The 16,351-nt window shown below is 42.7% G+C and overlaps 1 protein-coding gene across 1 annotated transcript in view; it reads left to right on the forward strand.

The window, feature by feature from the left end:
* RRP12 (ribosomal RNA processing 12 homolog) overlaps positions 1-16,351 on the forward strand; it is a 1,805,151-nt gene that overhangs the window by 409,182 nt on the left and 1,379,618 nt on the right. Inside the window, exon 13 of the mRNA XM_044056239.1 lies at positions 442-553. Within this exon, the coding sequence (XP_043912174.1) occupies positions 442-553 (112 nt within the window). The remainder of the gene's footprint in view (positions 1-441; positions 554-16,351) is intronic.

The raw sequence follows: 16,351 nt of genomic DNA on the forward strand, positions 1-16,351 counted from the left end.
CATGTTCTATAGAACTTTTTTTCTGCATAATAGCAAACTCGATCTGATGTAATGTGGCGAAGTGCATTGTGGATAGACTAGCAGTTTCAGAGATATTTTTGTCTAATGTGAGCTTTATAACGGCTGGATAAGGTCTGAAGATCAGATCTGTAATGCACAAGTCAAGAATAGATCAACAGCACAGATGGAACGTTATGGTAAGACATAACTTCTTTTTTTCTTAGCTTGGAATGGTTGAGTACAGTTGTAATAGTTTCATTTGATATAAATCCTATTTTATGTTGTTATGGGAAGAGAGAATATTATCTGCTTAGCCATCAAAGCAGTAGGTTCTTTTGCTTCTGTAAGATATGAACTACATGAAATTAGTAGCTTTTATAAACAGTGTGTTGTGTATGCTTATTTTTGCAAATGTTTTAATCTCTATTTCTCCTGTAACAGGCTGCAGAGTGATCTGTGCTTTGGCCACCTTCCCCGCTTTTTTTCTGCTGCCATGAACTGCTTCCTGTCCCCCCACACAGATGTTGTTTCTACAGCAATGCAAACATTAAAGGTATTTTTTCAGATTGATTTTTGTAGTAACTTAGTTTTAAACACAAAAGTACAGTGGTTTTAAGCTGCAGGCCCTTATTTAGCATGGCACTTGAAATTTCGCATCCTGACATTTCTCTACATACCAGCATAAGCTAGTTAATCCTATACTAACAGTACTGTGCATGTCACTATACTTACTAATAGTGTTCTATTTTAAATGACTATCGTATACTAGCAAACAGCATATTTGTGACTTTATTGCTCAATAGTGTACTTTTATCTTACATAGTTTACTAGCAAATAATGTGTGACTTTATTGCTCAATTAGTGTGCTTTTTGCTTATATTGTTTTAAACATTTACTGTTTACTGTACTATTAATATTGTCCTACATTTTTAGTCATCTTTGTACCTACATCCTTAGCTCTCTTTTAATAGGAATCATGATACTCGTATGTCAAAAGGAAAGTAACTATCATAGACAAAAATTTGCAGTGTAACTTTGTCTTGTATATACTATTCTGAAGCGAGGAGCTTTTCTCCCCGGGCCTCCACTGAAAATGGACATATATCCAGTTGGACCAGCCCGGTCAACAAATATAAAATAAATAAATACTAGCCTCAGCACTTTCAGCTGTAGTGCTCTGCCACTAGAGCTTCCTTTACATATTTTTTTTCTGCTGTTAGCGAGTTTTGGGGAAATGGCCTGAGGTCCTGCTCATCTAGAACTGTGTGCATTTTGGGTTGAAATTTTTTGTAGTTCTTACTCATTTTCTGTTTAGCCTTACTCATTTACATTGTTGCCTTATTTTGGGTCATTCACATCTTGTCTTAGTCAACTTGTTTCTAATTTCAGGAAAAGTTTCACTATACTTCTGTGCCCTTCCCTAAGCCTTGATATATTTTGATCATCTTACACACTACACTGTGTTCTAACTACTGTCTTGTCTTAATATTTTCGAAGTAGTTGCTGTGGTTCATGCAGTTTTGTAAAGACATTTATTATCTTGTGATATTGTAAATCCTTTGCACATTTACTGTTGGAGAGGAAAAATAAAACAGTTTAGAACTGTAAGAAGTTCTTTTGCTTCTGACTCATTGTCTTCCTACTGTTTGGGTCATCTTCAGTGACAGCAAGAACTGAATCAGTAATGATTTGAGCCAAGTCTAAGAAGTAGGAAAAGGATTATTATAAAGAGGGATGCAAGACAAAAATAAGATGTAGGACTGAAAAGCCTGAGAGCAAGAAATTCCAGTCCAGGTCCTAGCACTAAGAGTCCGAGACGAGAAGAGCAGCAGTCTTCTGCCATTTATCCTGGCATACTTAGTTTTAGTGGATAGTGGCTGCTAAGTGCCAGAGGGCATGCATTAGTTCTAACCAACCTGTTTCTGATTTTAAAGTGCAAAGGTATCTTGACTCCACACCAAGATTATATCTTAAGTGATTCTATTCCTTGACTATGAGAAAAAAAAAGGAAGCCTTTTTTTAAGGTAAAGCAAAAAATGTATCTTACCTCTTCTGTCCATGGTATAAGGTCAGGCAGAGGCACCATTTCTGTGTCCTCCCAGTGCTCTTCACTTATCATTCTTGTACTGACCCAAAGGACACAGAGTTGTGCCCCAAGGCAGCAAATGTTTGTCAGTGATGTTGACAAAGAATATGATTTTGGTCTCTGAGACAAAGCCCTTTAAGTCAACACTTTTGGTGTCCGCTGCTTCACTGTTGAATTCCTTTAGCCTTTGGGTGAAAGTCTGTCTTTTTGAATTGGATTTTGCATTGATTTTAATGGTGTCTTTGTAAATGGTGCTAATGGACTCAGCTTCTCACAGTTCAGAACTAATGCCTTTTAAGTTTATTCTTTTGCAGTTGAGCATGTTGGCTCCGCTTCGTGGGTTGAGCTGTCAGGGTTGTCTCTCTTAACAAACAAAAAAATACAAGCCAAATGGAACAACCAGTAGCTGCAAAAAAACCTTTAATGGTGTTCTAGTACCTCGGCTCAATGCCTTCAATGGAATAAATTACATCACACCATGCAGCCTTTTATACAATTTTCCATAAGTGCAGACAAATAACGTTTCAAATATTTAGAGTGCTGCTGCTTGCAACAATGCATAAATACAAATGCCTAAACCAACAAATTTAATACATTTAAGTAAATATTCTATTAAAAATCATATGTTAAATGTTTAGATTAATATCTGCATTCAGATCTCTAGGAGTTAATGTCCTGTAATTTAATATGTACCCACTTTCTGATTCCTACAATTTTCGTGTAAAATTTCCCCACTCAAGAAATGTGGTCTGGCTATCACACTGAAAACTGACATGTTGCCCATGTACCCTTTGAACACGGTCAGCAATTGGACTGCCCATATTCTTATTTCTAACATCTCCCAAGTGCTCTAGTATGTGGACTTTTACCATTATTTTAGTTTGACCTGTATACCAGTTTGTGGAACTCGTCCACATCCCACTGTGTAAAACACACCACATGAAAGCAGTTAAAACAATCCAAAGCCACATACTTCCTTCTGTTAATTCTAGAACAGGAAATGTTCTTAACCATTACACATTTCTTACATTTACCACATTTGTACATGCTTGCCTTCTTTACCACCTTCTACTGCCCCTTTGGAGTTTGGAGGTGATTGGCTCTCTTACCTCCTGTTGTTGTCTAGCTTTGGCGTTTGGTAGCAGGGATGCTGTAGTGAGTGTCAGGCTTTGCCTCAGCAGTTTGATCTATATCGTTGATGCAGACTATTCTGTATTTGTTACCTTTGGTATCTGTTGCTACATTGAAGTTGTCCTTGGCTGGATATTCTGCTTTGATTGCACATTTAGCCATCCAGCATTTCTCTTGACAAGACAGAGGGTCCAGAAGACTTCTGCAGGATCTTTTCTAGGTATCTGCCAACATTTTAGCTTTTGTCTTCACTGGACTTTTCTCAAGGGTCACTAGGAAGGACAAATACAAGAGGAGAAACTTGGACTCGTTAGCAGAGCGCCCCATCCCAAATGTTACGGATGAAGATGGTATAAAGTTTCACCCTTTATGCTCCCAAATTTGAGAGGCCCTTGAGGTGATTTGGCAAAGAGGGGGATGGCCCAAAACATACCCAGTCTGTTGGCAAATGGAGATGCAGGAATGTGTTTAGGCTTCTGTACTATTTTCTTGTTCATAGGTTCATACTAGGCTATCTGCCCTAGGGCATTTATAAGCCTAGCCAGAGTGTGTTTGGCTTTCGCCACCCATTTTAAATTAATTTTGCTATGCCCTTTTTCGAGGTTAGTATACTGTGCCTCTGTCTAACAGTGACACAGAAGTGATACCCGGGGTAAACCTACGATCTCCCATCCACTCATCAAGATTCCTCTTGAAGAGAGTCAATGAGGGACTCTGCCTAACCTGGACTGGGATTTTATTCCAGAGTGAAGGAAGCCTCTGGGTTATGAATCTGTCCCTCCAGCATGTCCTATTTATTTCAGTGCTGAGGTTCAAGTTTCTCGAGTGCGTAGCTCGATGGGATTTGGATTTTCTGAGGTGCAGCATGTCCATTAATTCCGGGTTGGACATGGCTTTATACGTCAGGCACAGATCGCCTTTGAGCAGGTGGTATGCCACTGAGTAGAGCTGGAGTTTCTTTAACCGGGCAGCATATGGCATCTCTTTGAGCCCTTTGATCCTCTTGGTGAGGTACTTTTGGGGTCTTTCCAGTTGCTGCAGGTGTCTGGTAAGGTACATCCCAAAAGGGGCATTGTACTCAATTATGGGCCTGATGAGGGATGAGTAAAGAGGCACGATGACCTCCCCTGATCTAGATGTGAATCCCTTCATGATTAGGTGGGCTATATAAAATGTTTTTCTAACAACTTTGGCCACGTGGTTGTCAAATGAGAGATTGCTCTCAACTTGGGTCCCCAGGTCCCTAATTACTTCTTCTGTACTTAATGGATTACCACCCATGTGGTAATTTGTGGGCAGTTTGTTTTTGCCAAAGGGGATGACTGTACACATTTTGGTGTTTAGCTTGAGGCCATGGCTCTGGCACCAGTTGTCTGTTTCTATGAGGCCCTTTTGGAGGATGCTTGTGTCTGCGGGAGAGTCTATTATGGCGCCCAGTTTGCAGTCATCTGCGAACTTGGTCAGCCACAGTCCTTCCGTGTTGGCCTGTACCTCCGAGAAGTATATACCGAACAAGAGAGGTCCCAGGACTGAGCCTTGTGGGACACCACTTGTAACTGGTTTGGAGTCTGACATGGCTCCAGCAATTCTAACCATGTGGGTTCTGTCCTTGAGCCAGATTGCAACCCAACTAGTGACATAGGGGTTTATATTTACACTGGTGAGTTTATCTATAATGCCCGAGTGGGGTATTGTATCGAAGGCTTTTGCAAGGTCCAGGTAGGCTGTGTGGACCACCTTCCCCTCGTCAATGGCCTAGGTGACTGTTTCAAAGAAATCTACCAGGTTTAAGAGGCAGGATCTGCCCTTAACAAAGCCGAACTGGGTAGGATCCAGTGTCTGTAGGTCCCCAATATCTTTATTTATGAGGTCCATGATGATCCTTTCCATAGCTTTGCAGACCAAGCTAGTCAGGCTTATGGGGCGATAGTTTCCAGGATCCGTTGAGGCACCACCTTTGTGGAGAGGGACCACTGTTGCTGTACGCCACTCTGGGTACATATCCTGTAGTAAGGGTGAGGTTGAACAGTAGTTTTATGTTTGGGTTTAGCTCTTCTTGGAGTTCATGTAGGACGTAGCCCGGGACACCGTCTGGTCCCACTGATGCTGTGTTTTTTGCTTTGGAGAGGGCGGCTCTTACCTGAGCATCTGAGATGTCAGGGGGGGGCAGCACTCTGCTGGGATAGATATTTGCCCTTTTGGTGGGGAGGTTGTGGAGAAGTTTGCGCTGAACCTGTCAGCTAGGATGTTGGCAATGTCTGTGGGTTTGGTGTATTTTTTGTCATTTTGGACTAATTCTGAGCATATCTGGGAATTCCCACCCAGGTTCCTAACATAACTAAAGAAAGCCTTGTGATTATCCTTAGTGTCCTGTGCAATTTTTCTCTCGAAGCTGGCCTTACACAATTTTATGAGTGCCCGTATGAGTGCCCGTAGTTTTTTGCTAATATTAATCAGAGATGCCTTCCCTTTTTGGGATTTTGCTCTATCATGTAGTAGCTTCCTCCTACTATTGTATAGTTTGTTTATGGCTGGGGTCCACCAGACAGGACGTCTGCCTTTGGAGGATTGGGTCTTGGTTTTATTTGTGATTGCATGATCCATGCATTCCTGAAGGTGTTCATAGAATGCGTTTATAAAGGATTCTGCGGTCTGGGCCGTGTTTTCCACAGGCCCGGGGGCTTTGAAGGATTGTACCTCGGTTTTGAGGAGTGTGAAATTTGCTTTGCTTTAGAGAAGCTTTTCACTGTGGTTTTCTGGACAGGGGGTGGGGTCTGGATGTGAATAGCCAGTGAGATTAGTTTATGGTCTGATCTTACCAGTGAGGGATACACTTCTGGTCTGGAGCATAGAGTCCCCATGTTGGTGATGATCAGGTCCAGTATGTTTTCCCCTCTTGTGGGAGTGGTAACAAGTTGTTCCATAGCATTTGAGTTTATAAATTCTAGGAACCTTTGGGCTAGGGTGTTGGAGCTAGAGTAATGCTCCCAGTCTATGTTTGGGTAGTTGAAGTCTCCCAATATAATGGTGTTTGGAGAGACCTTCATATTTTCCAGTGTTCTCAGGAAGGCTGAGTGGGATTCCTGGGTTTGGGAGGGTGGTCTGTAGCATGCTGTAAACTGGACGGCAGTTTTACCCACTGCTAGTTGCACATGGATAGTCTGTGATGCTTCGTGCTGTGCCACCAACCTGGAGGTGTGGGTGTCTTTGACGAATGTTGATACTCCCCCTCCTTTTGTGGTTCGGTCCAAGTTTTGGGGCCGAAAAGCATGGTATGAGGTATAACCTGGTAGTGCTGGGGTGCTCTCAGGAGCCATGAACCAGGTTTCTGTTACTGCACAGATATTGATGTTCTCCATGCTAAGGAGAGTTTCAAGTGCATGCATCTTGAGGTTTAGACTTCTGGCGTTGAGTAGCATTACTCTTAGTTTCATATCCCTTGTGATACCTATGGAGGTGGGTTTGTCTTTTGACCCTTGCCTAAAAAAGGCACTATGGGGGTAGCAAGAGCCTTTGCCAATATCCGAAAGCCCGGGGGTGACAGGTGCAAGCTGTCCCTAGTGAAGCATTGTAGCTTGTCGAGCATGTCATCCCAGGCTGACAGGCATTTGATCCCCTTTGAATGACACCAATACTTAAGCCAATTGTTGAAATTGATCATCTTGTCTTCATATTGTGGCATCATTCTTGGTGAGGGTAAGATGCTACTCAAGGTCAGGGTCATACCGGCCTGGGCTACATGCTCAGAGAGCTCCTCTTGTCTCTTTTCATGTAGTCCAGGGAGGTACATCTCAGGTCATTCACACTAACATGGACAATGACTGAGTCATATTTGTACTTGCCTTGGAGTGACCTGAGTGCGTGTGTTGTGGCGGATCCTAGGGCCCGACAAGCAGCTCACCGTGACCTTCTCCTTGTTCAGCCTGGTGAGCGGGACATCAGTGTGCCTGACGATAGTCACCTATTACAAGTGTATCAGTTGTCTTGCCTTGTGGCTAGAATGTTTCAGGTTTTGATCGGGACTGCATGAGGCAGCCCTGATATGGTAACACCATCCTCCATCCTCTCAGAATTGCTGGATTAAGACTCTTAAGCTTCATTTCGCTGTTGCTTCAGCTGCCCTTAGGAAAGCACCCACACCAGAGTGCCTTACTCTTTATCTTGTTGAGTAGTCACGGGCTGTGGATAGGTTCAGAAAGCATGTATACTCATCTTCTGTGTTTTGTTTGATGATGGCAAAATATCCTTTGCATATCTAGATTTTCCATCAGGATCTAGCTAATGAAATGTTCTGATTATTGGATTGTCTGCTAGATAGATGAAGTTAAAACTACCATCCCAATTGGATAACATGGTATCAAAAGGTAAAGTTGTTACTGCTGTTAAGTGTTAACTTTCAAATGCCAAAATCCACAGTCTCTGGGTTCCTTAGTTGTCCATGTAGGCTTGTGATTCCACTGAGGCTAATGGCAGCAGAATCAGATTTCTGAGAAGTCAAAGTCTGCAAGTAACTTCCAGAATGGTTGCTGTTCAGATGCCAGAAAAGTTTTTAGCAGCAGAGGTAACCATGGGCTGTCTTCAGTAAGACTGGTATTTTAATCTGCAAGACCTGACCCTGCTGTTCCACTCTGGAGGCAGTCACTGTATGCCACCCCCCCCCCCCCCCCACTTGCTGACATGGCTGGCCACCAGGCAAGCAAATAAGGACAGTAATATCCAGGAGCTAAAATATTTCTTTTCATACCCCTCCCTAGCCCTGCTCTCTCTTTTGCCAGGTGTTAAATCTCTGTAAATTAACAAACAAGAAAGACAGTAGTTGAGCAGGATGCCAAACTGTACAGTTTAGCATCGTGCTCGACTACTGCCTTTCCTGTTTATTTTACATCAGTTTGTGTGGCCGTTCATGTTTACTTAGGTGTTAAACCTCATCAGGGCTATTCTGCAAGAAAATAGGTGCTAAACATCGTTAACACAAGAGCCATCCAAGAAGTCCCTCCAAACATCATGACCAGGGTACTTAGCCAAGAGGTCTCAGTATACCAAAAAGGATCAGGTTTATTACTTCAGGTTCTTTATTGTTCTTAAGAACATAAAGGATTTCATGCTAATACTAAACTTGAGCATCCTAAGCCAATATATAGCAAAATGAAATTTTGCAGGCCATTCTTTACACCCTCTCAGATGGAGACAGAATTCCCTTTGGACCACCAAGATGCTTACCTTACACATAAGTCACCAAGGAGTCCAGAAAGTTTCTGCCATTTAGGATAGCAGCCAACATGCATTAGTTCAGGACATTTGCTTTTGTTCTAAACCTAGCCCTCAGGGTGTTCATGAACTGCATATTTGTGTATGTAGCAAACCAGACAAGCAGTGAATGTTTCTTTACATATTTTGACTGGCTGATGGACGCTTCGACACAAGTATGTTTTTATGTGGGAATCCCTTCTGGCTGTCTTTGGGAGCTATGTGAACACTGTTAAGTCCCAATTCAAGCTGCCATACAAGCACTAACATTCATCAAATGTACTTTGGATATACTGTCTTGCAGGGAGTGTCTTTCCTTGGAAGTTATTCCTTTGCAATTTTGAAAAATGTAGCTGTCCTATTCCTATGTTGCAGTATTCTAGTTTGGGGATTTCCTGCCCTCAGGCAACTCGTACGTCGGCTCCTGTACAAAAGTTTCAGCTTGGCTGTTGCAGCGTGTGGGATGTCAGATGTATTGAAAAATAATGTATTTTTATTTAATGACTCTTTGTTCCTTCAGCTTACTGGGGTAGCCATGGGTACCTCGATAGCTAATACTTATGCTAACTTGGTTCTCTATCAATGGGAGAAGAATTACATCTATAATGATAGAAATCATCTTGTTAACAAAATATGCTTTTACCAACGTTTCGTGGATGATTGTTTTATGATATGGGGTGGCACACTGGATGAATTAAATGACTTCTTGAATTATTTGAATTCAACTACAAATTTTTTAAAATTTAAAATGGAAACATCTGATAATACTATAGTTTTTTAGATGTTAGATTGCAGATGAATGAAGGCTTTATACATACTAGTATGCATAGGAAAGACGTTTACTCTGGTAGATATACCCATTATGGTAGTATGCATGCACTGCACACATTTAATGGCATAGTTAAGTCTCAGTGTAGTAGAATAAGCAGATTAAATACTGATGACACTGTATTCTCCTTGCAATTGGATGAGATGACAGATGATTTTATATCTAGTGGATATGATGCACATTTATTATCTAGTTTAAAACATAACATAGTGGTAGATAGAAAGACCTCTTTGAAACCAACTTTTTCAGAAGGTATGGTTAATTTGAGCAATACTGATAATATAAGGAATAACCAAAAGGTAGCTATTAGGTATGTTACTTCTTTTAATGTAAGGACAAGCTCTATTAAACAGATTATATTTAAGAATTGGGCCATTCTTATGGCCTCGGATGAACTGAAGGCTATTTTAGGTGATAAACCATGCTTTGCGTATAGAAACATGAAGACCCTAAAGAACTTATGTTATAAGGATTTTTGTAGATCCATGCACGTACCCATCTCAGTGAATTTTCGTACTTACAAGTGTTTTAATTGTGTATGTTGTGTGGATATTTATAATAATGATAGTGACGTTTTTGTACATCCTACCAATGGTAGAACTTTTAGGTTTAAAGTATCTGCTACCTGTAATACGTCTTTTGTTGTTTATTTGGCTACATGTGTCTCATGTCATTCATTTTATGTAGGTAAGACTACCCGTAAACTAAAGGAACGCATCACTGAACATAAATCGGAGATCAGGAGATGTTATGATAAGAATGCTTTGTTTAAGCATTCATCTAGTTTTGGTAAAGAGCATAAATTTAGGTTTAGGGTGATTGATATTGTATATCCTACTTTAAGAGGTGGTGATATTAATAACCACCTAGAGACTAAGGAGTATGAGTGGATTTTGAGATTTGCTGCAGATTCACCCCCAGGTTTGAATAGCATGGTTAGCCTTAAACCGATATTAGCTAAATTACATAACACTAGACTGTGATAAAAATGTATATGAATATTGAATGAATTTCTTATATTCCTTATATTTTTATGTTTTTAGAATATGTTTCATAATATGTTTTATAACATGAATTGCATTGTATTCCTTGTAATTTACTTTGTATTTGTGTTGTCACATGATTTCATTGGGCTGCTGGTCATGTGACTGTTGATTTGTATTTAAACTGAATTTTTGATGTGTATGTATTAGTATTGAAGAAGGGTTCTACCCGAAAGCTTTGCTTTGTTTTATAAAGTGGTTTTCTCTACCAAGTGTCTTTGTTATGTTAGATGTAAGGCCATAAACCACAGGCCTCAAATATGACGTCTGCATGCACAATCCCCAGAACTTTTCAGCCGCAGACGACTGATGCATCGCGTGGTTGCTCCTTCTCAGACGTCTCATTTAAAAGCTAAGTAACCCATTGAGTTTCTGTTTTTCTTTACATAGCCGGTTGTTATTGCTTAGGCTATTGCTTTAGGCTTGGTTGTATTTAGCTGATGTCAGGTAAAAAGGATAAATGCCAATGTGGGCGCCAGATACCCCATAAAGACGCCCATGATAGGTGTGGTTTTTTGCTTAGGCCGGGAGCATGACCATTCCGCCTGCTCCATTTGTCAGTCATTTGTGCTGAAGATCCTATGCAGCTGTCTGGCCGCATTAAACCTTTACCTAGAAAATCAGCCCCTTAAGCTGTTAGCCTTAAGAATGGATCCCACATCGGAGGCCGCATCCAAACCTCCATGTAAGAAGGGCAAGATTCCTAGGTCTTCTTCACCTGCCACTTTACTGGACGCCTCGCCACTTGCTGATTTAGGAGCTGAGGGTTGTACGGTGGATCCGTTGACTTCAATGATTGCCTTTGGGGAAGCCATTGCTCAGCCGATGACTGACACGTCCTCGGAGCCTACCCAGACGCAGACTACCATCGATGTTGAAGGGGAACCAGCATCTGTGGTACCTCCGACCAGGATCCAGACTTTTGAAACTGTTACCTCTAAACCTGACTTCAGGCCATTTTCAACTTCCCACCCCGGCCAAAACGAAATGGAAAAGTCCTTCACATCTTCCCTCATACAGGCCTGTATGGCCCTTAGGCCTTCAGCCTCAACCTCCACTACTCTATCTTCACTCAGCCCTAGGTCTGCCTCAGCCTCTTCACTTCCTCCCATGACTTCTCAGGTTAGGGAGGAAGAGCGTGACTCTTCCCTTTCTTCCTCGGAGGACTCTATATCATATACCTCCCAAATTGCATCAATCGCAGGAGTATTATTCTCCAGATGAGGAATCTATTGAATGGGAATTTCCCCCTGAGGATATGGTCTTCATTGAGACTATCACCAAGATGAAAGACCATTTCAAATGGGGTACCTCACAAATGACCGACACCCAAAAGAGGTACTTTGAGCTCCTTCAAGTAGAATCCCCCTCCCCTTCTGCTGTTCCTCCAGTTCTGCCTGTTTACTTGGATGCTGTAATTGTGCATCTAAGGCCCCATACTTACAGCCATCTGCCTCCAAGCCCCCAGATCGCTTCCACAAGGTGCCTGATGAGCAAAAATTTAGTTAAACCACCCTTGGCAGACCCAGCAGTGATTGCCACCTTCCCGGATAAGCAATCCAGACTGCTTCCTTTCGCCTCTCTCCTACCCACTGATAAAGACAGCAAATCTATGGATAAGATTGGCAAGAAGGTATACACATCCTCCACATTGACTTTCAGAGCCATTAATTATCAGAAACACATGACTACGTATGCTCTGGACTTGGTGTCTCAAGCCTCTTCCATGCTAGCTTCTATCCCTGACAACCCCATTAAGGCTGACATCTCCTCTAAACTGTCCATGCTACACAAGTAGCCAAGCACTCGATTATATGCAGCTTTGATGCTGCAGAAGCGTCTGTCCGCTCTGCAGCATCTGCTTCTGTCCTCAGGAGATGCTTCTGGCTGAGACTTCAGAATCTCCCAGAAGACTTCAAGTCTAAGATCGTGGATGCCCCCCCGAATCACAATTTCCTTTTTGGAAAACAATCTGCAGGTCTCTTCAAGAATCTGCAAGAAAAAAGTAAGGAATTGCAGGACATTAAACATTTACTGATGTCCCCATTCCCAAGTACTATAGCAACTACCCTGCTAAGACCACCTTTGTAAGGTGTAACCCTCCACAGATGGGTGCTTCCTCTTCCAGATCTAGAAGAGGGACAAGAAGACCCACCACGCCCAGACCTAATGCACCACATCCTCATCCCAGACTATCCTTTCAGGACAGAGGAGGTCCCAACAATGCGTGACTGCCTTGTCAACCTGCCACTCTCTGCACGCCTTCCCCACTGCCTCCCCTTCTGGCAAGCCATCACCACGGACCAATGGGTACTATCCATTATCCAACAAGGATATTTCCTCTCCTGGAAAGAAAAAACACTCAAGAAAGGCAACCCATATCCCCCCAAAAACCAGCTACATCTCCTTTTACAGGTTTTGTCAGACCTGCTGAAGCTAGGTACCATAGTACCTCTCCCCTCAGGATGGGAAGGAAAGGGTTTCTACTCCTGTCTTTTCCTGGTCCCCCAAAAAAGACGTCCTCCTGGAAGCCCATCTTAGACCTCTCCTTCCTAAATCTTCACCTTCAGGTACCCACCTTCAAAATGCTGTCACTTCCCACCCTGCTACCTCTTATTCCGGCCAAGGCCTTTATGGCCACCTTTGACCTAAAAGAGGCTTGCCTACACATACCCATCAGGACTTCCCACAGAAGATTTCTGCATTTCTCTGGGTCCTCCTGTCATTTACAGTGTACTGCTTTGCCCTTTGGTTTATCCACTAGCCCCAGCCAGTGCCTTCTGCAGAACTCTGGGAATCCATGTTTACCCCTATCTTGACGACATCCTAATTCTGGCAGAGTCAAAAGATAACCCTCTCAAAGCATCTGCACTTCACCATGTCCCTTCTGCGGAGTCTAAGGTTCACCCACAACCTTTCAAAGTCCTCCTTGAACCCAGACCAGGACAAGATTTTTCTGGGTTGCAGAATCAGAGTGGACAAAATGAAGGCCCTTCTCCCACAGGTCAAGGTACTATCACTGACCTCCCACTTCAAGGAGATCCTACACTCTCAGAAATAAACTGCAAGACAATTCCTTCATCTCCTGGGCTTAATGGCAACAACCATCCCTATGCTACCACTGTCCAGAATGCACATGGGCAAGCTACAGTGGTACCTCAAAACCATTTGGTTCCCAGTACCTGACTCAATTGGAACAGGTAATTCTGCTTCTTCTATGTCTAAAGACAGAAATCAGCTGGTGGATCCAGCAAGTCCAGCTAAACCCGGGACTTCTGCTACTGCCTCCCACCCCAACCCAACCCAAATGAAGCATACAGATGCCTCAGATTCAGGTTGGGGTGCGACAGTGGCATCTTACAGGGTTCAAACAAACTGGCACCCTTCTCTAAAGGCCAAACACATCAATGTCAGAAAAATGATAGCAGTCTTCCTAGCTCTAAAAACTTTTACCCCTCTACTTCTACCCAGGGATTCTTTTAATAGTGACCGACAATACCACTGTAATGTGGTACCAAAGCAAATAGGGAGGAACAAAGGCTTATCGGCTATGCAGACTAACCCTACTGATATGGGACCTAGCCTCTCTCCACAATTTGTCCCTGCAGGCAACCTACATCCCCTCACAGGACAAGCAAGCAAACAGATCTCCTAAGCAGGGTATTCTCTCCACAACACGAATGGATGCTGGACAGAACTGTCTTCCTAGATATAGTCCACCAGTGGGGCACTCCTCAAATAGACCTGTTCGCCTACCCCCAGAACAGGCAGCTGCAGACCTTCTCAAAGACCTACTCCCCTCTAGCATAGAGTGGACGCTTTCAACATCTCCTGGGAGGGGAAGTTTCTTTATGCCTTCCACCCCCCCCCCTTCCCAATGATTCAGAAAGTCCTCCTGAAAATCAAGGATGACAAACCGAAAATCTTGTTCGTGACTCCCTACTGGTCAAGGCAGCACTGGTTCCCCCTACATCACAATCTAGCCAAGGGCAATCACTACAATTTACCCAACAAGATGGACACCCTGACACAAGAAAAAGGAACTCCCCTCCACCCACACTTGCAGATGTTATCCCTGATACTGTGGGTGATAAACTTTTGATCCCTTTCAGACACCACTACTCGGAGGACATGCTTTCAGTCCTGAGGGAGGCCAGGAAACCTACAAGAAAATCTGACCTAGCTAAATGGGAACTATTTACTAAGTGGTTTCTAGACAAGGGCAAGGACCCCCTTATATTGCTGATAACTCCCCCTGGTTCTTGCTTGTGTTTCAGTTGATAGAGTGAACTTTGCTACTCTTCAGTGAAAGTACACCTTTCTGCTATTTCAGCCTGCTTGCCTCTTGATTCACCCCTTGCTCGCCAGGCTCGAAATGAAACTCCTCCTTAAAGGGGTGAAACACATGAGACCCCAAAGAAACCTATCCCTCCACCCTGAGACCTTAACTGCATCCTTGAGCAACTTACCCAACACCCTTTCGAACCTGCTGGAACATCTTCCCTACAAATTTGTACATGGAAAACAGTCCTAGTGTCTATCACTTAAGCCAGAAGGGTTTCAGAGTAGTAAGTCTTAATGGTCTGCCCCCCCCCCCCCCCACACACACACACACACTACCTTCCATAAGGACAGGGTCACCTTGAGACGTACGAGTTGCCTGAGGGCAGGAAATCCTACAACTAGAATACTGCAACATGGAAGTAGAAGGACATCTATGGTTATGGTAAGATTTTACGCAGCTATTCTTAACACTGAGGTGCAGCCTTTTCCACCCACCCAGCATGCGTTTCTTTAGCCTCCTTAACTGTATTTCAACCTTTGGATGTTGACTGTTGAATAGTGGCCTCACAGTTTAGCCAGGCCTTATTAGCAGTGTTTGCTGTTACCAGCTGGAAGACAGTTGTCTGGTATTTCGAGAGGGACAGCTGAATGTGCACCTCATTAAGGAATTCTTTGCTACTCTAAGTATTTCAGCTGTTAGTCCAGGTGCATGATACTGTGATTAAGGAGATAATGATTTTACTGTAGTTTGTAAAAACATCAAGATGCACTCAGCTCTCATTTCCTGCTTTGTGACCTTGAGCATGTCAGTTAATCAGACGGTGTACTGGGGCAACTGGGAAATAGAGCTAGGCCTAACAAGTACCTTTGAACATACGAAGTAGCCATTGGAGCAAACACTCCTGACATTTAAATTTCAAGCAATTCACCAAGGAATATGTAGCACCATGGCAGTGGGTGCATATTCTGGCACCTTCTGGCCCCCCACCAACCAAAGGAGGGACTTTAACTTTAGGACTGGTTCCTCCTCCTGGAAGAAAGAGTACTTTTCTGCAGAATTATTTCACTTCAGATCTCAAGAAAGATGAGGACCTTACTCCAGCTGTTTTCTCCCCTAGGTTACAACTTGGATGCAGAAACATCCTTTTAATCTAGTTCTCCTCCTGATGTCTTCCATGGAAATTCCCACAAATTATTTCTGGTGTTTGGTGTTTTTTTTACATATTGTATGTTTTCTGTACATATTGCATGTTTCTGTACTTATTTGGTTTGTGTGCTTTTTGGGCTTGTTTAATTAACTATTTTGTTTTTCTGCTGTACATTCTGTAGTGCAAAATTGTTTTATATCATTTGCTCATGCTTTGTAAAGTGCTTAAGAACCTGGAACTTTAACATTTTAAGCTGAAGAATTTATGGACACTTACAGAACATACCTGGAACTGCTGGTGGTTATCGGGGACTCTAAGCTGATCACCATTTCTCTAGTCTTCTAGGCATTTGAATATGTCTTTAATAATGCTTGCTGGAATTGGGTTCACAGCTGCTGGTACTCAAAGCCATAATAATGATATAGAATTAAAGAACATTTTTATTCTTTTTGTAGATAGTGCATTGATTTTGGTGGACTTAAGTAGGGCGGGATGAAGCTGGCAGCTGCCAAAAACAGTGTTCCTAACAAATTCTGTGCTGGGAGGTCTGGAAAAAATGAATAGATATTCATTTCAGAAATTA

The sequence above is a fragment of the Protopterus annectens genome, chromosome 14.part0 (assembly GCF_019279795.1).
Source record: "Protopterus annectens isolate FY-2018-M chromosome 14.part0, PAN1.0, whole genome shotgun sequence".
In the NCBI taxonomy this organism is placed as follows: domain Eukaryota; kingdom Metazoa; phylum Chordata; order Ceratodontiformes; family Protopteridae; genus Protopterus; species Protopterus annectens.